Source organism: Tachypleus tridentatus, chromosome 4 (assembly GCF_004210375.1).
Source record: "Tachypleus tridentatus isolate NWPU-2018 chromosome 4, ASM421037v1, whole genome shotgun sequence".
Taxonomy (NCBI): Eukaryota; Metazoa; Arthropoda; class Merostomata; order Xiphosura; family Limulidae; genus Tachypleus; species Tachypleus tridentatus.
Genome location: NC_134828.1, coordinates 95,019,235 through 95,046,517, shown reverse-complemented (window position 1 = coordinate 95,046,517; position 27,283 = coordinate 95,019,235). Strand labels below are relative to the sequence as shown.

At 32.8% G+C, this 27,283-nt stretch overlaps 1 protein-coding gene across 1 annotated transcript; it reads right to left on the bottom strand.

Moving 5' to 3' along the window:
- On the bottom strand, nucleotides 1–27,283 carry LOC143249715 (casein kinase I-like). Its single transcript, XM_076500029.1, has 7 exons — nucleotides 27,188–27,283; nucleotides 21,110–21,319; nucleotides 7,453–7,493; nucleotides 5,717–5,786; nucleotides 1,644–1,792; nucleotides 540–774; nucleotides 1–234 (listed from the first exon to the last, which is right to left on the bottom strand). Exons 2-7 carry the CDS (start codon nucleotides 21,279–21,281, stop codon nucleotides 56–58), a joined length of 846 nt encoding a protein of 281 aa, XP_076356144.1. The 5' UTR covers nucleotides 21,282–21,319; nucleotides 27,188–27,283; the 3' UTR covers nucleotides 1–55.

The following is a 27,283-nucleotide window of genomic DNA, read 5'->3' as shown; positions in this document are numbered from 1 at the left end:
ATTTAGTCCAGTAATTTCTCATAACTAGTTATGTTTGATCAAAAAAAAACTGCAGTTACTTGCCTGGATAACCCTCACACAGTACTTCTACAGGTGTTGTCCTTTTGGTGTCACCAATTTTTTGATAACGCTCTTTAAGTGTTTCTGCCTTTAACCCTTGCCATGGTAAGCTACCTCGTAGAAAATACATAAACATATGGCCTAGTGCTTCCAGATCATCTCGTCTGCTTTGCTCTGGATATGATAAATTAACAAGTCACATGTAATAAAATTCCAATATATAAACACCTAAATTATAACATTCACAAATATTATAAAATAATCCAAGTAACAATAGCATATAAGCATACAAGTTATGATTTATTGATACATACTGTTATTTCAAAAATTTACTAAAACTTGAACAAGTTTTGTCAAAGATTTAGGGTTCATATTGTTTTCATCAAGAAATATTTATAGATTAAAATATCAATCAGACAATTCCACTCCTGAGAGTAAAATAACTACAACGACAAATAGAGATATTATAACAAAGTTACCTCTGCCTAAATGAGTATTGATACTCATATATCTAGCTGTTCCAGTTAAGCTCTTGTGCTCTTTGTACGGTATATGTTTGCTGGTTTCTGGATCTATATATTCTTTTGCTAAACCAAAGTCTATAATCTGTATAATATTCTGTTTTTTTGTTGAATGTCTTCCAATCAGGAAATTCTCTGGCTTCACATCTCTATAGATTAGGTGTTTGGAATGAACATATTCTATTCGATGTAGCTGTGAATAATAATGTTTACATACTATTTGAGCAAACATTTTATTTCATAAATTACATTATCACAATCAAACATTCACCTTTACATGTGTTATATAGATAATAAAAACTTAGCTTATTCATTCAATATTAAACAAAATAAAGATTTTAAGTCTAATATAGGTGCACTACTACTAAATTCAAATTCTGTGCTTTTAGTCTAACATAAATATTGATGTGCCATTTGTATTTAAAACAGTGATGTCAGGAAATTCTAGCCATTCAAATAAATGACAAGAACATACATATGCTCTCTCAAAAGGTAAATCTTAAATGTCTCATTTCTGTTTAATAATCTTCATTCATATTATGTTAATACTTCATAAAAGAATTTAATTTCCACTACACTTAACATTTTTATACGTGTAAAATAATCTTCTAAAATTTTAACATGTTGTTATTTCTTTTACTAGAAAATGTGGATTATTTTGATATTTCATTTAAAATATTAATCTTTGGAAAGATACATTACAATCATGTTTCAAAATCACTGTTACATTTGACTATATATTGACAAAATACTGTTATAACACCATGTATTCCTGTGATCTGTCACAATTTTTCATCACCAATAAAAACTAACAGGACTTAACACACAGGTATGTTTTTCTTACTTTATTTAGCTTCCATCTTAAACTCACAATTTCTGAATACTAGTTTTGCATTTTTATTTTTCAATTAAAAAAGATTACCATACAAGTACTGAAGAAAAACAAGAGCTTGTAAAAAAAAAAAAAAAAAGGCATGAATGAAAGGCATAACTTCTAATACACTGAATCTAAAACTACAAAAACAAGGAATAAAACTAAATTGTTTGCTTTTAAACACTTACAAGCTGAACAGCAACTAGCAAAACAGTTTTAAGACTAAACTTTCTCTCACAGAGATCAAATAAGTCTTCAAGGCTGGGTCCTTGCAACTCCATGACCAAGGCATTGTATTTGCCACATGGTCCAAAGTAGTATACATTTGGTATTCCTTCTGTAACATTACAGAAAGATACACTAATATTACATATTGAAAGAAAACAGTTATTAATGTGCAAAAGTCTTAAAATGTTCTATATAATACAAGGATGTTTCAAATCTTTAGTACTGATCTCTTCTCATGTGAAGGATTATAGAAATGTCCAAATGAATACTTGTGCAAAAGTTATTAACATGTGTCTAATTATCTCTAATAAATCTGTCCCAAATGAAGATAAAAAAATAATGAAAAAGTTTGTCATTAAAGATTATCAGCCTTCTCCTCAAGGGGAAAGAGAAAATAAACAATGATAAATGTATATAAGATCCAGAAATATAAAAAATCTAGTTGAGAAGAGTTTTACAAGATAGTTACTCCTCTTTATCCATGGTTGGCTTACTATATATCATCCCCTAATATCAAGTGATATCTATATCAGAGCCCAAAACAAAACAGCTTTCAGTGAAAAGTAACTGCACAAACACTTGTAGTTCATCTTATAATACTTTGACAGAAAGTTCCACCATAGGACTAAATTTACAAATTGAAAGAATAAAATAATTTTTGAGTTTATACACATTACACACATAATCATGTAGATGCTTATGACAGAAAATAAAACATAGCTAAACCTTATAAAGATCTTTCAACTATAGTTTATTTACAGTATGTATGGAAGGTGGCTTGGGCTGTTGGACCACAATGTTTTATATATGCAATAATACTTTTGATCCATTCCCAATTTGTAGCCATAGAGTGATGGCATTTCACACCACCAGAATCATGACGAGAAAGTAAGCAACACCTAAATGGAGAAACGTTCTCTTTCATCAGAAGAAGTCCAAAAGGCAATAACCTATGCTTAGAAAGATGCGATCATCTATGCCACACTCAACCAAATGAACAAAATTCAATCAGTCTGGAAATATGAGCACTTATCTTCACTCTCCAACCAAGTGCAGAAGAAGTATTCTGCTTGCCAATGGAATTAGGCATAGGACATGGAAACTGTGCTCAACCAAGGACCAAAGATGGGACCACTCTGCAATCGGAATTATGAGTAGATAGTGAACCTCCTTCCATGAACAATATATGAAACCAACATTGATCGCAGGAATGACCATGCACTCCCCCAACTAGATAGCTTTGTGTCAAATCTCAATCAGAATTATGAGTAGACTTCTGAAAATGTCAGTGCCACTTCTAAGTGACATCTGGAAAAAATATCTAAGGACTCTAGTAGAAGTGCCCCCAACTTCACCCACTTCACCAACACATGTGAAGAAACACACTTGAACACTGAAGGAAAAGCCTCTGTCTGACAGAAAAACTAGAAACTGTGATAGATAAGAGCTCCATAGCTCTACCAGTAGATTCTGGAGGGTAATATGCATTAGGGAGTCAAGAGGAACAGTGCTCTGGAAACTGTACAATAAGTGAAGCAAATTGCCTAAATTTTAAAAACAAACCAACCTCAATTTATTCAATCCTATGAATGACAGGTACAGGCAGAATCAATCCCTTTTGGCTGTACTCAAGACAATCCAGTGGTGAGCCATTATAATAAGGCAATACCTACAGGTAGGTACTTAGATGGTCATATGGAACACCCCTTTTCAACACAGCCTGTTGCAACTTGTAGAAATTACAATGAAAGTGGTTGCTAGTACAGAATTGAAAAAACATACACATACTTTCTCAGGCAATACTTGCCATCTAGTGGGATCCAGTAAAAAGTAAAGGAATTCTGGAAATAAAAGAGTACATGATAGAGGAAAATACTCACCTCTGGTTAAAGTCTAACAGATGTGGTCAAAATAGCTACAGGTGTTAGTCAAAAACCATCAGAAAAGAAGAGGAAACTGCAAGATCATGTAAGAAATGAGAAAGAAAGTTGTTGGAAGTAGTCTACCTACCAGCCCACACAATATCTTCCAGAGAGCAATTCAACTGAATGGCTAATGACATAGGGATATGATGAATCTCTTGAGATGCAACATGCAAACAATTCTTCTCCTGTAATGATAATCTATCACAGGCCATGTAAATCAACTTGCAATGCCACCTATTAAGGAGATTGGAGATAAGTTACAGGAAACAGAAGAATCCCAACAAATAAACTATCAGTTCCTAGTAACATGAAATAAGTTAATATGAGACACATAACACTTGAGGGCTCTGACAAGACATAACAAACAATCAGAACCAGACTGGTCATAAATGTCAGAAATGGTTAGCAAATAAATTGGTGAGAATGATCTTTTCTCCTTCCCTGGCTACTAGTCATGGGGAAAAAAACATCAGGAATCAGTATATATTGCAAGACAAATGTGAAATGATAAGCATGTGGACTGTAAACAACCCTCCAACTATGTCCAAAAGCTAACATCAACAACAAAATACAATTTAGGAAAGGGTGAAATGAACAACACTAAACTAAAGGCTCAAAAGGAGGATGAGACAATACATGTAAAACAACTGTAAAATCTCAATTCAGTAACTGAAAAGGTGGTTTGGATCAAAAAATATGAAAATATTTTAGTAGACCTGACTGATAGAACTGTATATTCAAAAACCTTCCATTATTTGGAATGCCTAAAAATAGTGCTAAGAATGACTTATATAAATCCACTGTACATGAAGCAAGGCCATTCTCCAAATACCCAAGTAATAAAATGAGATATAGTAGATACTTTGGGAAGAAGAGTGTTTAGCTTCCTTCTAATACACCACTGATTATAAATATTCCATTTTGTTGATAAATGGTCATGACTGGCCTACAGACCAATTTACGTAAATTCAGAGATACCTTAGAAGTTATCAAATATACGTTATTTTCTTTCTTCGCATAATATGTAAATCACAAAAAAGAGCAAGTTCTTTATATAATGGCATCACACTATGCATGAAATGTTAAGCAGTGACAAAATGTACGAGGACTATATTTTGCCACTGCTTAACATTTCATATATAGTGTGATGCCATAAAAAAATTATAACTTTTGAGAAGAATATGTAACAGCTCTTGCCAACACACAATATTCATATTTTCAGCTCATAAACAGTTGTTTAAATCTAATATTTAGATATTTCCAAGATGGAAATATTCTCTAAATTTACATACACTGGAAAACAAAGAAATATGGATCAACTTGGAACATCAGGACCATTTAAAAGAAGGGCATACTGTAGTCATGGGTAAAAAAAAATATCTATGTACCACCCCAAGCAACAGTACACAACCTTATCAGAAAGTACCTGTATCTGAAAACAAGGTACAGGTTCACTAAGATTTGGTTTGTTTTGAATTTCACACAAAGCTACACGAGGGTTATCTGCATTAGCATCTGTAATTTAGCAGTGTAAGACTAGAGGAAAGGCAGCTTGTCATCACCAATCACTGCCAACTCTTGGGCTACTCTTTTACCAATGAATAGTAAAATTGACTGTCACATTATAATGTCCTCACAGCTGATGGGGTGAGCATGTTCAGTGTGGCAGGGACTTGAAAAGGCATTCATGCTATGCCATAAGAAAAAGTACTGATCAAGTCAAGGATGCAGTACCTAAATATGTTTTGTAATATCACATTATTGAAAGGGATACTGGGAAACCATAACCTTTGCACATTAGATGGCTTAAATAAAATGAGCAGAGTAGTTCCTTGGATATGACAGCTTTAAGTCTTCTTTAATAAAAAATATACTAAAGAGCTCTTTACAAAATGCACAGTTATCAAAACAGAGCATGAATAGACAGGGTAACATAGATTGCAAAGATGTGGTGAAGTTCAAAAATTTCTTTAATATATCACATTCAATCTCTGTACAAAAGTTATTTTCCATTTATACACCTGAGTAAAGTTAGCAGGTTATAAACCTGCTATACAACTTTTATTTATGATAAAACTGTACATTTAAGAATAAACTGTACATCTTACCATGACTTCCTAATAACTTGTAAAATCTATATTCTAAGTGAAGTTGAGGTGCTTTGGATTTCATTGGTTCCTGGAGAAAATGTATATTTAAATAAGAAAATACAGATTAAACTTACTCAATTTTTATATTATATAACAAATCAAAAATTGCTACTTATTCATATATGAGAACCCCACAAGTCTGTAAATGTATTCTGAAATAAACGACTCACAGATTTGAGCACATTGTCATAATTTCAAATCTTAGTTTTGAATACACTGAATCTACTATAGTCATTGCTATACTGTTTACATATCTATAAATAACAGATCTTAGTTATGTAATGTAAAAAACTGTAAATTTATTCTAAAAGTTTTTTCTGTAATAAATAAGCTAATTTTTCAATTGCCAAGTAATTTGTTTACATTTTTGTTATCCAGCACTTATAAGAGGTTCAGAATGTGGTACCATGAACAAACAATACACATTTGTGAAAACTTGCATATCTGTAATGAATAAGGAAATATTTAGAAGAATTATGGTCAAATGTAAAGGAATAATATTGAAAAATGACATAAATTAAACTTTGTGAAACACAGAGACTAATTTTCAGAAAATTAACAGAAGACACAATCATGGTTAGAGCATGTTACTTTCAGTACTGTTTAGTCTTGTTTGCCTTTTTTTTTTTCAAATTAACCAATAACATTCAATTAAAACCTAATTAAAAGACTTCTCAAACTTACTGTGAAAAATTGATGTACATTCAATTGGAATACTATTTCAATATCAATATTTTTTTTATTTGCAAATGAAACTAAATTTGAGGAAAATTCAAAATTGATGATGATCAAGGATGCTAAAGCAAAATAAGTATTTTGAAAGACAATTTACAACATGAAATAGAGAGAAAGAATGGCTTCAAAAAAATCATGATGAAAAGGATGACATGCATTAACTCTCTAGCTATAAGATAAGTCATCTTGACCAATCTCATAACCACTTTGTACTTATTGTAGTTTCTATACTATAACCTTTAGTACATTTTGCAAATCTTTACAAAATTTCATACTTTTAGTAATGTGCACAAAAATCAATATTTAATGAAGTATTTGTACTAAAGATTTTTCCATCAACGTATCTAGTACTTCTAAATACTAATCTAAGCAAAGCAATTTCCATAATAAGATTAAAAATACTTTACTTCATCTCAAAAAGCTCAATTTTTATCTATTTAATCTCCAAAGCTTTATAAATAAATTTTGAACATTTGTTTTCAGTAAATCTTTATATTTCATCTGTTATTTTACCTACCCCAACATTTTACAATCTATGCTTTCAACATGACATACATCTCACTACTTAGTGTTGCATTTAACACCTTTCTTAAACCCTATTACATTTCTAGCGATTCACAAGAAATAAACATATTTAGTCAATTCAATGAAAGTAAGTGGGAAATGTATTATTTTAAAAACAGAAATAAAACTTGACAATTTACATTGAAGCAAGACAATGTAACTTGAATAATGAAGTTACAGTAATTAAGAATAAACAGAATAATAAACAGATGACTTTACCAACAAATGTATATATTTCATACTTCTTAATGATAAAATGTAATCTCATAGTACTCTCTAAAGTTTGAAAACAAGAGCACTTGAGATATATCACAAGATATTTTAAAGGATAAGACATGTGAAGATTCTTAAAAACAGTAGGATACATGTTTAAATTTTTTAACAAGAACACTTACCAGTTTTATTGCAACATGTTCATTGTTGTACAAATTTTTTCCTGAAAATAGAAAATAACAAGAAAAACGAATAAAACCTATATAATAATTCTGAAATAGGTTTAAAACTGTAGATGAAAATACACAAGTATGAAAAGTACTTAATGAATATTGTACAAATTAATGAGAGGTAAAATTATTTATCATTAAGTGGCAAATACATGCATTGCCATTAAGAGTAATGCATGAAGATATACAAACATATTCTGTGTTCTAAATTTAAATTCTGTATATGGTCACACACAATAGATTAAATGAAAAATACTTCAAGATATCAAGCTCTAAAACAGTATGAAAAACACTTGCACTAAACCTAAGTTCATTAAGTTGTTTAGTTGAAAAGGGATAAAATACTTTATTCAAATAATACAGACATAGGTATTAGAAAAATATATATGTAAAAACAGCTCGTTGGGATTGAGAAACTTGTGAACCTGACGATGACTGAAGAAGGTCGAAACGTTGTTTGCTCCTCTACGTAAAATATTTTCTCAACCCAAACAAGCCATTTTTACATATATATTTTTCTCTACAAGTGGGTTTTCTCAACATCACAGACAAAGGTACTGTTAGATTCACAATGACAAAATTTGCAAGTTTCCATGTTAAGCATATCAAATATTTTCATAGGAATGGAAAAAAATTCAAAAAACAAAAACATTACTGATTATGTAACAGTAAGTCATTAAAATAGCTACTCAGTAATGGTAAAAACAAAATCAGAACCTCAAACAATACAACAATATATCAATCTTTAAGATAATACAAACCTGACTGCACTGAAACGTCAAATTAAATGTAATATCACTGTAAATAGTTTCATTGAAAGAATTAAATAAAAATCAGTTTGTAACAATGAAAAAACTTACAATTAAATTATGAATTATAATGGTTATTGTGAACAAAAAGTATACAGAAAATACATTAAAAATGGACAAATGAACGTATCTGTCCATTTGTAAAACAATATCATACATATTCCAACAGAAAGTGAACATTACACAAGTACAAAGTTATAACTTTTATCACAAAATCAAATCAACATTGGTGGTACACATACTTAAATATTTAATCTTGACAGCTTGCTTTCTCACGTGATCATACATAATTACTTAAGTTCATGGCTTATGGCATACAAAGTTATGTGAGTTAAAAACATTTTGACATTATTTTTGCTTAAGGAATATAAAGTTTCAAAAGTCTGAATCCACCTGCTAGGTTTTACTTATAACTATAGTGCAACCTTATGTCTGCATCTAATCTTCAAATGCTCTGTATAATTGGTTATTTTACTTACTCAAAACTTAAATGTTTAATTCAATTATTGTCTAATAACATTAAAAATTGATTATAAAAAAACTAACACCTTGCAAAGTAGTACATTCAGACAGTCAAATGAGATCCTCCCCATCATAAATTTCATCTCCCATTGACATCTGTTTCTTAAATCTAATTCCTTGTTATTCTGTCACTTATCTTTCTTTCATCTTTCTATTTCAGTTTCAAGAACATTACTTACCTTCACTGGATAAATACTGTGCCAACAGGACAAGTCCTTGGTGTGGAAAACATGTAACCCTGCTTGGATAACCAATCATAAAAGGTGTCAAAATCAACATTGTAGCTTGCAGTTACTGTCAATTTGATAGTAGGAATGCTGAATACAAAGGTTCTTCAGGGCATAATTTTGCCTAAGTCCAACTATGAGTGTAAGTTTCTTTCTGTAATTCTTTCCATCAACCAAAGGCTACAATAGTAAATGGCCTACTCCCAAACATGGATATCTTCACAGCAAGTTTCTTGTTTTATGACATACAATTCACCAAATAGACCAGTTCTGTTCACACACAGTATAATCCATTAGAGAGATCAGGAGATGTTAGCCACAGTAATTAATACAGAAGACATTTTACTACGTTAATGGAAAGAATTCCTTAGATCTTTGTTTCTTTCTTTGTAATCAGGAAATTTTGTAACAACACTCTGCAGACCACTAGCATCTAAGATTTAACCATCATTCTTCCATTCATTCCAAACTAAGTTACAAACTCAACAGGATACACATGAATTTCAAACTCCAAGTGCACATCTAATTAAACAAAACCTAAAAAAACATGCTTACTAAAACAAAAACCCAACAGGTGAAGACAAACAGGTAAACATTATCTACAATACTGATAAGTAATTTCTTTGGGAATTTTTTACACGACAGGCCAAAGTTTGTCTTTGTTACATGCATGGTTAAATCATGTAATCAGCCTTATTCTAATGATCAAAAGTTGTTCATTAATGAGAAAAACTTCTCTACTAAGAGTGGTATGCCTGTCAAGCATAAAATAAATACTACAATGTTGATAGTTCTTACGAGGATATGTTTATTTCCTTAAGACTTAAACTCATGAACAACTTCTTTTCAGCAATGGTTTCATACTCCTTCCATTCCTGTTAGTGTTTTGTCCTATATTCTTTTGCAATAGCTACACACATCTCATGAAAAGGTAATTAAAAAGTGAGTACAGACTCAAAACTTCCTAGTTTGAATGTTTACTAGTTTAAAGCAAAACTTATAAGTTTCACTGAAACTATCTTCTCACAGTTCTAATTATGCAGTGCATAATTCACATAATTGAGCCATTACCTTTCAACTTGAAGACTGTCAATTTATACACTTTCTCTAAATTATTACTTCAGAAACTTTTCATACCTCATGCCATAAATATTTCTACACTCTTGACTTACATCTTTCATTTGCAAACTTTCACAATTTATCACAGATATAAATGTTGTTCATAATAAGTGTTGTCTGTTTGAATATGTTCAGTTATCCATGCACAAACACTAAATACATCTCACCATATGGGCTGTTCAAAACTACCTCAGCAAGTGTTGAATATTATGCCTAGGAAAAAGTTATAATTTGGGTCCTTCAAATTCAATTAAAATTATGTGAAATGAGGGTAGGAGGAATTCTATATTGTAAAGCATTCTGGTACTCAATCAAGATACCAAAATACCCAACATTTTAAGGGTATAAACTCTAAACCTTCTAAAACCCTGGTGGATCAGAATAAAGGGTGTATGTATTTGAGCCAAAACTTGTTTTAACTGACACTCTGGCTGACATAGCAATGGAATGTAACTGTCAGCTGTACAGAAAAAGCCTTGCATCCTAACTTAACATCAGCAAGTCTGCAGAAATTCATTAGCTAGGTGTACAAGCACTAAATATGTAAAAAAGAAATTGATTTTTACAATCAGACACTCGCCTTCAATGAGAAAAGCATTTACTGCATTTTGCACACAGTTACGAAGAACGTGAATTTCACATTTACTAACACTTTTTCAAATTTTTGCTTAAACTTAGAAAATACAAACACTTTGCTCTTTTTCACAATTTCATAATTACTATTCCTCAATAGGTTTCTCATTTTTTCAAATACCTTGCCAGAAGTTCCCTCATACTCTGATATCCTCTAGGAGCTTAAAGTGTCTCAAAGTGACAAGTACAAGCTTATCCTCTAATCTTTTCCATAATAAACTATCACAAAACAAGCATTTATAAAGTCCTCATTTAATTCCAAAATTGCCACAAATGTTATTATATTGAAAATACTTGATTCGTACCTTGTACAAGTCACAGAAAACAGAAACAAAAAATTTAGTCAATAATTTTGAAATGAAGTCTGATTACAGACTTATATAAAGGCTGCTTGCTTTCTAGGAATTGCTAGATTCTTGTCTAATAGTTCACTACTATAAAAAATAATTTAGCTTCTGGTATTTGCTCTCATACTGACTGTATGTATTTTTCAGTTTTAAAGTTATTCTTAATGTAAGAAATGCTACAATAAGCATAAAAAATTCTGACAAACAATGAGAACATTCATTTTATCAGCATCTTTATAATGTCTTTTTAAACATGGGTATTCTTTATGTTGTTGATTATTAAATATACACTAGACCTGGGTGATTACTGGTATTTGCTAAGTGATTGATAAATGGCCTTATTAATGTATTACATTTACTTAATACAGTGTTTCTTAAACCATGGTATCAAGCTGTCGCAAGTAAAATGCCAGATTTTTAAAGGAAAATGTGAAACAAGTATATCTTTTTTGCTCTTTAATTTATTTAATCAAAATAAGCTCATTTGGACACAATACACTTCTTCCAATGAAATGTAAGTTTATAAATGCCATCTTTAGAGAACTGGATGTCCTTTGATGCAATGAAGTCTTCAAAGGCATGTTAAATTAACCTTTGGTTTGCAAATGATTTTTTTTCCTTTTAAAAAAAAGTCCAAATGTTTAAAAAAGTGATAATCTGTAGGGGAAAAATGTGGTGAATATGGTGGATGAGATAAAGTTTCATACTGAAGATTGTTTAGTTTTTGGACAGTAACATTTGAAACATGACAGCACTGTCACAAAGCAGTTAGAGTCCACTGCAACAGACTATTGCTGGATGTTTCTGTGACAAATTTTGATGCATAATTTGAAGTTCACAACAATATGTCTTTGCTGTGATTGTGTCTTCTGGGTTTAAGTATGAATAATGAATTACATCTATTGATGATCACCAAAAAATAACCATCAGCTTATTGGGGTGAAGAGCTCACTTAGTTTTGGCATATGTTTTGGTGCTTCAACATAGTGCATGTCATCATAGATAGTCGTAAAGAACCCATTTTACATCACAAGTGACAATTCTATGGAGAAATGAATTGTTTTTGTTGCAAGTAAGAAGCGAGGAACAAATTTCAACTCGTCTTGTTTGATGGTTTTCAGTCAATTCGTGAGAAACCTCTTTGTCAAGATTTTTCACCTTGTCAATTGCATCAAAATATCAGAACAGTGTTGAATAATGAACATTAAATTTGTTGGTAAGTTCTCTCATGGTTTTGCAGGTATCTGATTCAACTAAAGCCTTTAGTTCTTCTTCTTTAATGGCTGTTTGACAGCAGTCCTGAGGCTCATTTTCAAGGCTTGTAAGATCAGAGCAAAATCTCCTAAACCAATGCATTGATTGATTGATTGATTTAGTGTTTTATGGCACAAAGCAGCGAGGCTATCTGTGCCAGACATTCAAAAAAATGTAAAAAAAAAAAAAAAATAAATAAATGTAGTAATAGACATAAATGGAAATGAAGGTAAAACAAAAACGTATAAAACCAATGTTGACACCTAGTCTACAGTGTTAAGATAGAAGGCAGAGTATAAGAAGTTGTAAGGTATTTACTCTAGCAAAAAGGTAATGATCATAACCTGCCAGGAAGACTAACAGGTAAGTTCAAGAACCACCATCAGTCACCTGAAGTTGGTCTTTCCAGTCCTGGTTCTGCAGTCACCTGAAGTTGGTCTTTCCAGTCCTGGTTCCGGGTTATGAGTCAATATGGCCAGTACTAAAAAGTAAAGTAGTAAAAGTGTGAAATGATATGCAGCAAAAGTATAATAACAACTCCCCAGGACGACTAACGAGTAGTTCAAACGAATATTTCAAACAGTAGCATTAGTCACCTGAAGTTGGCCTTTCCAGTCCTGGTGTCGAGTTATTTAATGTTCTGGCCATTGTCCAATGTCAAATTGAATGAGAGAGATTAAAACTGTAAAAAAGGAACCACAATTAAAAAGGTGTAATGAATAAATATGCAACACTTAAATGAGCTTAAAAAGATTAATGGCCATTAAAAAATTAAAACATTATCAAGGTGGACAGAGTCACCATCACCAATAACTCTGTCCAATGTTACAGACTGACCATGGGAAAAAATATGTTTAAAATATTGCCGTCGTTGAGAATTGTAACGATGGCAAGAAAGTAAAACGTGGCTGATAGTGATTTGAGTGTTACACAAACTACACATTGGTGCATCAGTTCCAGATAAAAGAAAATGATGAGTTAAAAACTGTGACCAATGTGTAGCCTAGTGAGAACAACTTCCTCCTTCTGAACTTTACAGAAGCTAGATGGCCAAAGTCCAATTTTGGGTTTGATTTGAAAAAGTTTGTTGTCTCGTTGCTCACTCCAAGTGGACTGCCAGCTGGCACGGAGCAGAGCCTTGAAGACAACACCATAGTCCATGTACGGAATAGGCATAGGAGTGATGGTGCTGAAGCAGACATATTTAGCTGCCATGTCTGCAAGCTTATTCCCGCAAATACCAACATGGCCTGGTATCCAGAAAAACTGGATTGAAGTAGCTGCTAATGAGAAATGGGCCAGTCGGTTTCGAATATCAGCGAGAATAGGATGTGAGCTAACGTGTGGCGATTCCAAGGCAAGTATAGAACTAAGCGAGTCAGTATAAATAGTGCAGTTGGAGTACTGCTCAGCTGCAATATGATCCAGGGCAAGAGATATGGCATACAGTTCAGCAGTGAACACAGAAGCTGTAGAAGGGATTCTGCGCAACTACTGACCCATAGCAAACCATAGCAGAGCCCACTGAATTACCTGATTTGAAACCATCTGTATAAATGGGAACTGAATGATTGTTTGAAAGATATTCATTGAATAAAAGACGGTACTTCCAATCTGGAGTATCTGCCTTTTTAGGTGACTGAAAGAAAGGTCACATTTGGGGGCTGTAATAAGCCATGGTGGGATGGGCCAACCTGTGGATTCTGCAATGTTATCCAAGGACAGACCCAATTCATCCAATTGCACCCGGATGTGAAGGCCAAACGGAGCAATGACAGATCGTCTGTTCTGAAAAAGTACTGCCCACTGAGGAAGGAAAACACATTTCCAGGTGGGATACTTTGGTAAGAAATGAAGTTTCGAAGTATATTGTAAAGATAGTTGCAAACGGCGAAGGTGTAGAGAAGGTTCATGAGATTCAATGTATATACTTTGAACTGAAGAGGTATGGAAAGCCCCAGTGCAGAGTCAAGTCCTTGGTGATGAATGGGGTCCAGCATCTTTAAGGCCGAGGGTCTGGCAGAGCCATAGACCATTGATCCATAATCGAGTTTCGATCTAATAAGAGCACGATATACTTTTAACATTGAACAGCAATCTGCCCCCCAACTGGTAGAAGAGAGAACACGGAGGATGTTCAGTGTTCTTGTGGTCTCCGGGAGCACTGGCAGCAAAACTTCACCGATATGAAGTTCAGGATCAGGGTGAATACCCCGTCGACGACAAAAGCGCATGCATACAGTTTTGGAGAGAGATAAATTAAAGCCGTTCGCCAGAGTCCACTTCCGCACACAATTGAGGGTGGTTTGTAGTTGCCGCTCAATATATCTCATGTTTGACTACTGACATGAGATGTGAAAGTCGTCGACATACAGCCCATTCGCAACAGTGAGAGGGAGTTGTTCGGTGATGGCATTTATCTTTATACTGAAGAGTGTAACGCTCAATACACAGCCTTGAGGGACTCCAAGTTCCTGTACAAAAGAACGGGAAAGTGTCGAACCCACACAAACTTGCAATCTCCTGTCCATTAAAAAATTTTTAATAAACATGGGTAGATCACCACGTTACCCATATGTATGGAGGTCTCGCAAAACGCCATACCTCCATGTTGTGTCGTAAGCCTTCTCTATGTCAAAGAATATTGATACAAGATGTTGGCAGTTGAGAAAGGCTTCTCTGATAGATGCTTCAAGACGAATTAGGTGGTCTGTGGTGGAGTGCTGTCGACGGAACCCACACTGGGTGGGCGAGAGGAAGTTGTTTGATTCAAGGAACCAAACAAGACGAGCATTAACCATCCTTTCTAATGTCTTACAGAGATAGCTCGTCAAAGCAATTGGACGGTAGTTTGAAGAAATCTTGGGATCTTTCCCTGGCTTAGAGAAAGGTAAAATAATAGCCTGGTGCCAGGCATCAGAAAAACATTCTCCTGCCAGATCCGTTGAAAACAATCAGAAGGACATCAAGAGAAGCAGGAGATAGATGGTTCAGCATGTCATAATGAATATCATCAGGTCCAACAGATGTACTGGCAGACCGATGAAGGGCCATTTTTAGACCACCAGGGTAAAGGGACAATTATAGTCAAAGAAACAGTAAGTTCGAAATGAAAGAGGTGATCACTCTGCCCTAGTCTTGATGGCCAGGAAGGTGAAGGAACAAGCAGAAGTGCTAGATACCCAGCAAAAGCTTTCACCTAGAGTGTTAGCGATGTTCCGAAGATCAGTCACCTCCTGACCATCAGAGAGTAAGATCGATAGGGGGACAGAATTGTAGTGCCCATTAACCTTTGAATCCTGTCCCATATGATCTTGGAACTGGTGGTAGAAGATATGCTGGTTGTGAACTTAATCCAAGATTCCTTCTGGCTTTGACGTCTTACCCACCTAGCATGTGCACGGGCCCGTTGGAAAGCAACCCGGTTTGAAAGTGTGGGATATCTACGAAAAGTATCCCAAGCCCGCTTTTAGCCTTTCGTGCTAAGTGGCAAGCAGGATTCCACCACGGATGAGAATATCGTGGAAAACGTGTCGAGGTTTTAGGAATACACTGAGCAGCTGCACGTGTAATACAGTCAGTTACCGCTGCTACACAGTCGTCTATTGATGGCTGATTTACGATGGCAGGATCAAGTTCTGCGAGAGCAGTGAAAGTGGACCAGTCTGCCTGATCCAGCTTCCACCGGGCACGAGGGTAGGTGGCATCGACCACGCCAGTCTCTCTCAAAAGGATCGGAAAATGATCACTGCCTAGTGGATTACTGTCAACCCTCCATGAAAAATGGGAGAATAATGAAGGGGAGCAAACTGAGAGATCAATAGCGATAAACAACTGACTAGGTGCATGAAAGTAAGTGGAAGTGGCTCTACAGATCGGCCCCTCCCATCAATAATAGCACTTCCCCAGAGGGGATGATGTCCATTAAAATCCCCTAGGATTAGAAATGGAGATGGCAACTGTTCAACAAGAGCATCAAGATCTGATTGATCATATGTCTCTCCAGGGGACAGGTACAGAGAACAAACAGTGATGGTATGACCCAAGGAAACATGGATGGCTACAGCCTCCAAGGGTGTGTTGAGTGACAAAGACAGGGTGGGCACGTGTTGATCAACCAACAGTGCCACCCCTCCATGTACTCGACCATCACACAACCTGTCATTTCTGTGCAGAGAAAACTGCCGAATGGAGACAGTATCAGCAGTTTTGAGAAATGTTTCTTGTAAAGAAAGACAAACAGAATGGTAGGAAGCAATCAGCGTTTTGATATCATCCAGATTAGAACGTAAACCTCGACAGTTCCATTGTATCAAGGTGGCCATTTTTAAGAACGGGTAGGTGAAGTGGCTGGAGAACCCTTCGGTTTACGACCACGTCTTTTTTCTTTACTGTCTTTAGTCGGAGGAGGTCTATCAACCTCCATGGATCCTGCTCTGGGTCGAGTGGGCAGGTTTTTGTTATTGGAAGGGGAATCCAGTGACTGAGGACATGAACGAATAATTGTTTTGTCTCTTGTGGTGGGAGAAAAAGATGTATCAGAAGAAATGCCTGTATTTGAAACTGAAGGACGTGGATCTTGAGGTTTGTTGGAAGGTATGGGAGGAACAGAGATGGGTGTGGAAGTCGATTCATCAACCTTTTTAACCACGGAGGTCAAAAGGCTTTTCATTTGTTTTGAAAACGATTCTCTTGGAGGCACAGAGAGATCTGTCTGCACTTCCACTGTAGTTGTAGAATGAAGTGCAGCAGCATATGTCCGAGATGGAGTTGTGGACAGCAATTTCCGAGCTTCAGGATAACTAATGTTATGTGTCGTTTTCAAATGCTGCACCTCTTTTTCCTCCAACCATTTTGGGCAAGAATGAAAGTAAGAGGGTGAGAACCATTGCAGTTTACGCAATGTGGGTTCATGTCACAGTCATAGGCATCGTGGTCCTTGCCTCCACAACGAAAGCACATGTCAGGGAACCACGACAAGATGTCTTTAAGTGTCGAATCTCTGACATTGGAAACATCAAGAGGTTTGGTATGTATGGCGAACCCTCCTAAACCAATGCTATGTGCTCATTAGTTGTGGCATTACCAAATGCATGATTGATATAATGAGCTGCTACTGCCTCACTGTGATCAAGTTAGAACTAATAACAATTTTATCCATGGTGATAAAAATCAATATAAATTCAATTTAGTTTCTAAAGTAAAGAAAGCTTGAAATGAACCAGTCAATATATCATATTATTCTGACAAATTTACAGTAATGCTTCTCTTCAGAAACTATAAATCGAAGTTTGAAATTTGCACACGAAAATCCGACATTTCATATATAGCAGCCTGATACACACACTTAAAATGAAAATGTTGTCAACTACTCAGCAATTAGTGATAGTGGTAGATATCTTTGGTAACTTTGCCATAACAAAGAATTAGCAAGTTGGTTGCAATATTTTGAAATGGTAATTAGAATAACTGGAAACCCTAATTTCAATAAGTTCATTAATTATGTGATAATTTTAATTAATTGATTGTTGAAATAATCAAAAACAGTACTAATTGAAAACAACAATTTTGAATACTTGATCATGTTTGTGAGAATTTAACCTTTTTGTTCCACGGACGGGTCAAAGGTTGTGTTATAGATTTAAACATTTTATTGAACTACTACTTTATGAATGTCTAGCAGTAAGTGTGGTATCAAAATGTAAATTGTAATTAAGAATTTAGTATTACACATTAGTTAATTTCTTAGTTTAAAAGTAAATATTTAAAGAAATCCTTTTGTGTGTCATAAAGCATGTTTCAAATTCGTTGTTGTTGATGTCCAAATAAAAAAATCAATGGTTTCTTGTAAATCAAAAACTCAAGTTATTGATGTTAGCAAGTTAAAATATATTATAATAACCTCCTAAAATATCTATTTGTAGAAGTATTATTATACATAAAAAATTAAATATAGTAACCCCACCCACTTTTCATTTTTGGAAATACTTCCTTATATACACTGTATTCACTCCATTATTTTATAGCCAATATAGAGCTTAGAATTTCCTCCATATGGCTTTCTAGCTCTTGAAAGTGGAAAGCTAAAGCTTGTTCTCTTTTGTCTCAAATTTCAGAAGAAAGGGATAAGTGAAAATATTATTTGAAATATTCTTTTGTACAATTACACAACATAACAAAATATTTTCTTTTTGCTTGCTCCTGGGCAGAAAGTGTTATTTCCCAATTGCTTATGCCTCAAGTAAATGGAAAAGGCCCATTTTTCTCTTCAAAACCTTTGCTTTTCTGACCTGGGAGCATATAATGAAATCATGATGGGAGACTATATTTGAGGGCTGATACTTGAAAGTGATTTATATTACAGTTGCAAATCTCAAAAAACTACTCACTTCTACACATTTTTGTTCATTTTTGTATAACTTTAGTATAAATACATGTAAATCTTGATTCATATGTTGTTTTATTCAGACCTCATGCAAATGAAAATGTGCAAAATTGCTCGTTTTTACATAGAAAATAGGTTATTTTCTAAATTTCATTATCCTGGTCACAAAAGCAAAGTTTGAAGGGAATAATGGCCATTTTCTGTACTTTTACAACATAAGCAATTAAAAAGTAATGCATACTATCCAGGAACAAAACTTGTGTTACATAGTGTTATGATGTATTTATGTGGTATTTATATTGTAATTTGTTTTTTTAATTTGCAAATACAAAGTGTAAAACAATAATTTTGTTTTACATCCTTCACACAAAATTTGTCAAGACTTAAATTACAGTAAGAGGCAAACAAGTACACAGTTTATAACTAGAAAAGATAACTGTTTTCTATACTTCCTTATTTACTGTTCTGTGTTTTAAGAAAAATAACCAAAATTTAAGTGCTTGTTTGTATATAGCAATAACATACATATACAAGTAATGTATTATAACCAATATGTGACAACATTTTCTAAAATACTGGTCCACTAGGACAAAGCCAAGACAAGTCACTTTGTAAAAACCAGCTCTATACTATTGGATATGATAACATGAGTGCACACATTCTGCATCATTGCAATTTCTATAACATTAGTCACACTTGGGTCATTCCATGTCAGATCATCCAGATTTTGGAAAATTTTCCAGGTGACCCCTTCAGAATGCCTTGAAAATATTCACATGTGCTCATCTATCCATATAATGAAAAACTGCCAAAGATTAGATCAATATCTCTAATAGTTTCTGATTTACAGCCCTGTAAAATTTAATTAATTTTTTTTTATATTTGGCAAATTCATTTTTAGGCAACTTTGGCTGCTTAAAGCTGCAAGAGTAATGGTGGTAGAAGGCTGAAATTTGCTACACTGACTGAATTAATCTCACAGAATTCAAAAACGGTCTCAAACCAAGTTTATCTCTCTTAGGATTTTCATAGTGAGGCTGTAAACTCACCTGAAAACCCAAAATCTTAAAAAACATTAGTTTATGTAATAAGCCATAGCTCTAAGACTTAATATGATACAAAGCTGATTTTTTTTCTAATTCCTATAACATATCAGTTGATAAATCAGCAATTGTTGTAATTACAAGTCTGTTAGATCTTCTGTAAAAAAATTTAGTTGCATGCAACTTTTATGACTTAGCTAAAATAGCCCTACTTCAGGCCACAGTTTGACCATGTCACCAGTTATTCAGCCTTTTCAGATTTTTACCATATATTCTTACATCTCTGAATATAATATAAAAAAAAATCAGGATGGTGTTCAACCTAATTTTAAGTTATAATTTTTTAAAGTATCCTCAAAAAAATCATAAAAAAGTGGCATGCAACAACATTTTTTTACAGGAGATCTAATAGACGTTTAATTCAAATGACAAATAATCATTTGTAATGATTATGTTGATTAAACCACCAAGTTCTAATAAAAACATTATTTTTGGGCATTCTATTCAACTAAATCTTCATTTAAATAAACAATTTCAAAGAAAATACACATCAAATTTGATAAATTTGTCAGCTGTATCATGTAAGAGTTCTACTTTATGACAGAAATGTATCAAATACTTTAATATAATGATGAGTCACAGTGCATTTCATACTTCCCTAACTTAATGTGTTTCTTACACAAAACTAGAAAAGGACTAATTTCATCACTCACATCAATATAACTACACTTTAAAACAACCCTGATCTTGGTAATTATGCACTGATCATTTACTTTATACATTATGACCAAACAACATGTGCCAAATGTGTATATCTAAATTTGCTACTGTGTTCATATAAAAATGGTAAACTGGGAGACACCTCTTGTAACAAGGCTATTCTAGAGCAAAATGGGATGTACTGTAACCCTGATCATACAGCTAAAATATCAAACTTATTTCCAATGGCTGAGCTATGGTATAAGAATGCAAGTTACATTGCTGTCTACTGTTTAGCTCCAAGTGATCCTTTAAAGTGATTACATGCAACAATGAGTTAGAATATTGGTCAAAAGAGTAGTCATATTTAAAAAATACAAAATTGGTCCAATAATGAGATGTTAACTGAAGACCAGCTTGTCAACCCTAGTAGCAGATGCTTTCCACGTGTCTTCCACAACTACATAGAATTACAAGTATTTTTATATGAATTTATATAATTAATTATCTTAGTTAGTGCAAAAGTTTATCATAATTATCACAATTAAATGCAGCTCTAAAAGTAACTCACCTAATCTTAATTCTCCAAAATTACCACATCCTATTTTTCTACCAACTTTGAAGTTGGGTCCAACCATCAACACTCCTGAACTTCCAGAACTAGACAGTCTTGGCTGATTATGTGTTCCTCTTGGCACAATACTTGTTTTAGCAATCTGTCTCGTTTCTTGTCGTTTCTGCATAATGTTTCACTTGTTCCTTTCAAGCGTTTACATTATACCTTAAGAGAAATGTGAAAGTTATGCTTTGTATTTTAATCATGTTACAGTACATAAAGCATTTAAAAAAATATATAAAACAGAAAATCATTAGCAGATAGTCATGTTTGAAAATAACATCTTGATATGAATCAAGGTTTAAAAATATTAAAATGTATTCTGTTTAATTTGTAAAATATCACTTACATAAGTATCTTGAAAAGTTCTTAACAAATACATAGTGTTTTTCAAAGTTTTGTCTTCCCTCACCAAGTTTGTTTGTGAAATATCTAAAGGTAAAAACCTACATGAATATATATTAAATTAAAGGTTTACAACACACCTAATTTCGAGAAGTTTGAAAAAAAAGTTACAAAGATTGAATATGTATTTTAGAATCATGACTGCATTTCAAGAAGGGCAATCAGGACATCTGTCCACAATCGTGGACCGCTACAAAACCCACAGTCCAGGTTAAAATACATACATATCTTTTCTAAATCCCTATTTCAGACTCTTAAATTCAAACCACTTGCCCCATGACTGCACTAACTACATTCTGGTGTCTCTTTCTAGTCATGTGCATACTGGAAGGTGACAAAAGAGAGAAAGTATGCACATGAGAGAGAAATTAACAGAAAAACAAAAAAGAAAGAGGGCTACTGGAAAAAATTCTGAGACCACCACATTTTTGGCTTTATATCCCATAAAAATAAAATAATGACAACAAAATTTAAATAACCACTTCACAAGTTTTTTTTTAAATGCTACTTTTCCTAATGGAAGACTTGAAGAATTGAAACATTCAGAAATAAAAAAGTCAGATTCAATTTACCCACACCACGAATTACCAATCAAAGTAACAGCAATCTTCCTTTACTTTTAATTCATAGTAAGTATCTGGCTAAATGGAATGTGGACAAACCACTTTGTATATACAGGACTTAATGAGGGCAAATTGACTATCAGAGTAGAAGTGGCACATATAGGAAAAAAAAAAGATCATAGCTGTTATCTGACTAAAACAATTTCTACACAAGGAAATTATAAAAAGGAATAAGTCAACAGTAACTGGTTGCTGTACTGTCTCATTACAACTTTGAGGACTGGAAACTTAGAGGAGTTACCCTGACACATCATGAACAATCCTAACAGTAAAATTGGTTAATGCTTGTGTGGTGTACGAGGAGATAAACTAGGCAAATCAAACCTCACTGTAAATACAGAAAAAAAAACTTATTAGATCACACTATTTAGTCTCTTGATGAATGTGGTCTGGTATTAGATGGAGAGGATAAGACACATGGTTCACTGCACAACTGAAACTACTAAGGAATGTTAAAGATCACCTTTCAGTTTGAGCACTTGCTGTTTGACCATAGCATAATTTAGTTTTAAGGTATTTAAGAATGGTGATGTACATGTAAAGAAGGTTTTTGATACAACACCACAAACAAACATCAACAGAAACCAGACATATTGCAAAACTCTCACGAGTCAAATGAATCAAACAAAATCAGTGATTCAAGCAATGCCATGGATATATTCTCTGGAGAAACTCAACAAAACTAGTACTGAGCATAAAATATTTAACTGCTGTTGGTTATTGAATTGTATGAATCTCTGAAAACATTCCTGGACAAGATTCATGACCACACTGTTATGATCACCAAGTATTGTGCAGGATTAAGATTACCAGAGTTGCACTAAAATTATACTACAGGGAAAACTGATTTTATGTCCAAACATTCCTAAATATTCTGGATACTCTTTCATCAGTATGCTTGCACTGATCAAAAACTTGTGTTTTTGTGCACAACGTGTTTGATTTCCTTACTGGCTATCAGAATACGAAATCAAAAACAAAGCTATTACTCTCTTACAGTTCTGAACAAATATTTCCCATAAAAAATTCTCCAGTTTAGAAAGTTTGTTCTTGGTAAGAATAACAGAAAAGCATCTAACAACCTTCAACTCATCCTGATTTCCATGTTTTCAAATGTTGCCAATGACCTGGGCATTTACTTACACTTAATGTGCACTAGAACTGCCTTAGTAATTCTTGCTATAATGTCCACAGTATGCAACATACTTAGAAAAATGGATTTTATTGCCATTAGTAGACTTTACATAGATAAAATTAAGAAAACTAAGGTAAATGTATGGCTTCACTCACTACTCTGCAATGTAAGATTTTATGTTAAGGAAGTTTAAAGACAGATTTATTAAATATTTAAATTTTAAAAGCTTACTTTGAATTTTTTATTTTTATTTTAGAGTTTAGTGGATGGAATGGCACAGATGTACCATTGAAGTCTATAAATTGTGTATGTAAATTTGACAGAACAGAAGTAATTAAAACAATTAAAATAGCATGATGTTAATATTTAAGAATGATTATGGTATTAAGCATTTTCTAAACTTTGATATTCCTAGCACTTTAATTCAAAGTTCTTTTCATATTAATCCAGGCAGTAAAGTCCATTTATGTAACTAGCTGACATGACATGAAAGACAAACAATTGTTTCAAGATTGTATTTGACCTTGATTATTCACATTAAAACAAAGTGGTTATATGAATTAGTTGCCAGTTATTTTTTGTTCAACTTTATGTTTTGCACTGTTATGTATATATAAATTGGTTTAGTGTTTCTCACCATTTGATAAACTATATAAGTGGGGTCTGTTCTGGTTCCTTGTCCTTCAGCTCATTATAACTAAAACCGAACCCACTTAGATATGCATGCAATCAAAATACATATGGATTAACAAAAAAATACAGTCATTACTTTTTGACTATATTATTTCAATATTACTAAGTTTTAAAAAATTAATTTTGTAATTATTTTTATCCTTCTATCCTCCAGTTGTACAATCATATGAAATGACTATTTTAGATTGCACCAAAAATAAAAACTGCAAAATATAGGATAAAAATTAGATTCAAACTGTATTCAGAGGATCTTTCAAACTAAAATGAAATCATATTATTAAGACAATTACATATATTCATTTAATTGACTAATCAGCTTAAAATTTTCTGTGCAGTGACTAGTTTTAAACACTACAATCATAGTTAAAATGCTGAAATTTAAAATACTAAAGCATTCAACACATTACTCAAATACACTTTTTTCAGTTAAAAGCTCTTGCTTGTACATGTTTATACACACACACACTTATATACACACTCTTTTCCCTCAGCACCAGTTTATAAATCCTAAAAGTATAAAATTAATTTTAATAAATACACTGTATAGTGAATAAAAATTATTGTATTTAAAATTGAAAATTTTTCAAGAGACAGTTGAGTTCAAAGGTTTCAAACTGAGAACTGCCTTTAAAATCTAGAAACAAAAGTTATTTTAAACCCAGTTGAATCAACAGTATGAGTTTGTGTGTAAAGTTCTGAGTAAAATGCCACTAAACTCTACCAACACTCTAGGAGGAGAAGAAAACCTTTAAAGACACATGTTTTCTAGGAAATGCAAACCCATACTTGGAATGTGATGGTAATTAAGGCATTACACAGAACAGTTACTGGTTTTTCAAAGTCTAGACATACATTTCAGAGGACAAATTCTGAACCAAGGTTGCAAAGTCAACATTGTAATGATTTAATTAAAATTAATAATAAATTTAACCTTCTTGTTAAATCAATGTGTGTTCTAAACCAACCTAATAAAGTGTCTTAACACTTGTTTTAGACTTTTTAACATTTAAAAAAATAGAAATATAATAAGATTTGGAATACATTTTACCAGTTTATAAGTGCATAGTGCTGAAGATAATTTTGTTAGTACCTCTATCCAACTTGTAGCTATATATCACATTACGTTTACTTCAGATTTGCCACATACACATGCACACTAAATGACAGCAGAAAGGATGCACATCAGTAAGAACATTTAAATGCATTTTCATCACACTTATTATTAGTCTATGACATCATAGATTCATGTGTTAAATAAACATGCTTGCCATATATTTTTGCTTCTTATATAGTTTTTCACAAATAAAATTATTTAATTCTGCAGCCATTTATAAATTGTCTACACACTTTTACCATAATTATCTATTTTGTAGGATGGGAGGTTGACAATTTCAGCAATATTTATAAAATTTCAATATAAGAAAATTGATATTTTGTAATTTCTTTGAAATTTAAAATTACTTTCATATTTCTGACAGCTATATTTCATGAAAACATTCTGAAAACCCACTGATAAACCTGGACATTAAACCAATAGTCTGTCCAAACTCTGTTTTTCCTTTTATCTCTTTCTTTATTTTCTATTTTAGTCTTTTTTTTATTATTTTATTCTTTACCATAGTAAAAGACAAATATATATATATATATATGCATAAAAATATTCAACAGGGTACCATAAGCTGTTGCTTACAAACACATTTCTTATGCAACAAGTTATTACTCTGAACTCTATAATATTCCCAAACATTCTATTTTTCATATGAAAGTAAATGTAAAGTACCACTTTGATGGTTAACAAATCTCAATTGATTATACAGTCTATTTTGGTTTCAATACATCAATTAATACCAATATTATCAGTATTCAACAGTACTTAACAAGATTAACACAGTGTATGTATAATTATTAAAAGTAAAATAAACCCCCTTCCCTTTAGTAATAATTTGAATAAACATAAAATTTTAATAATGAAAATAAAATCAGATGTATCAGGTCATCGCATAAGTAATGTCCAAAAATTTAATACAGAAAGTGCATAATCATTTTTGTCTTTGTAGAAGGCTTTAATGACTAAAATATGTAGTAGGACATGTATAAAAATGTTCAGACAAATAAAAGAAACTAACACAACTCCACTTTTTCAGATCGTTAACCAAATAAACCCTTATGAAGATGGATGTGTCCAAGGAGCACATTAGATATAGAATGCTTTACAAGTTTAAAAAAAGGTGATAATGCAGCAGAAACTATACATACATACTAATGTGACAAAACAATACAAGAAAGGTATCACTTTCCAGCACCTGAGAATCTCTATCATTAGGAGTAGTAGCAGTACAAATGGCATTAACTAATTAAAAGGTTACACAAAACTGCCAACAGCCTCTCAAGATGTTTTCTGTAATGCCTCAACAAAACATTTTCCTCAGTTGTGTCTCCACCTTTCAATTCAGTTTCACTTTTCACACCTATTATCCCATGCATTTACGATTTTTACTTTTGGTCATACACCTCGCATCTCACTATAAATTTAAGCCTTATATTAAGATGCAAGTTAAAAAAGATTAGCTGATTCCAAATAAAACTCTGCTTTTATGATTTACAAGCATCACAACAAACCAATGATTGGTTTTTAAAGTTAAGAAACTAAATCAATGCTTGTTGTTACTTTTTAGAAATTAGTAGAACTGCAAAGTAAAAGTTAAATAAATCTATGCTGTATCCTATGTAGTATTCATTAGTTTACATCCAAATATATCATTACACGTTTGCAACTTTTGTTATCCGAACTCTCAATTTTAATATTACTCGAGTCCTATATACTACATTGCCTCTTACGTATCATAATTGAAAAAAAAAGGCAGGCACTTCACAAAATTTACAGTATTAGTAGCAGTACTGTTATTAGTCCTGATAATAGCTAGTACTAAAATTTACAACTTTCACTCAAGACATCGTATCAGTCCTAGTAGTAGTAGTAATACTAGTACTATTAAGCCTTAATTAATAAATATTTAGTAATTACAAACGTCGTCCACTGCGCATACCATTTGTATTAAACACAACAAATAAATATTTAAATAAAAAATATATTAAGAACAATAATATAAAGATATTTTATATTAAGTCAACGGTTTTTAGTGAGTTATCCTAAAATAACAATAACGAAATACGAACCAATTTCGAGACTATCGTCTTCTCTCACACCGAGTCCAATGAAAAACTCTCAAACGTATGAGTGCTTCAAACTGTTAATTTGTTATTCTCTAACTA

What these genes read in the sequence shown, in the direction of transcription:
- LOC143249715 (XM_076500029.1), bottom strand. Translation starts at nt 21,281, where the DNA reads ATGCAGAAACGACAAGAAACGAGACAGATTGCTAAAACAAGTATTGTG. An exon ending in TTTTGGAGAATTAAGATTAG is followed by an intron (nt 7,494 to 21,109) that starts GTGAGTTACTTT and finishes TTCTATTTTCAG; the next exon opens with GAAAAAATTTGTACAACAAT. An exon ending in CAAGTTATTAGGAAGTCATG is followed by an intron (nt 1,793 to 5,716) that starts GTAAGATGTACA and finishes GTAATGTTACAG; the next exon opens with AAGGAATACCAAATGTATAC.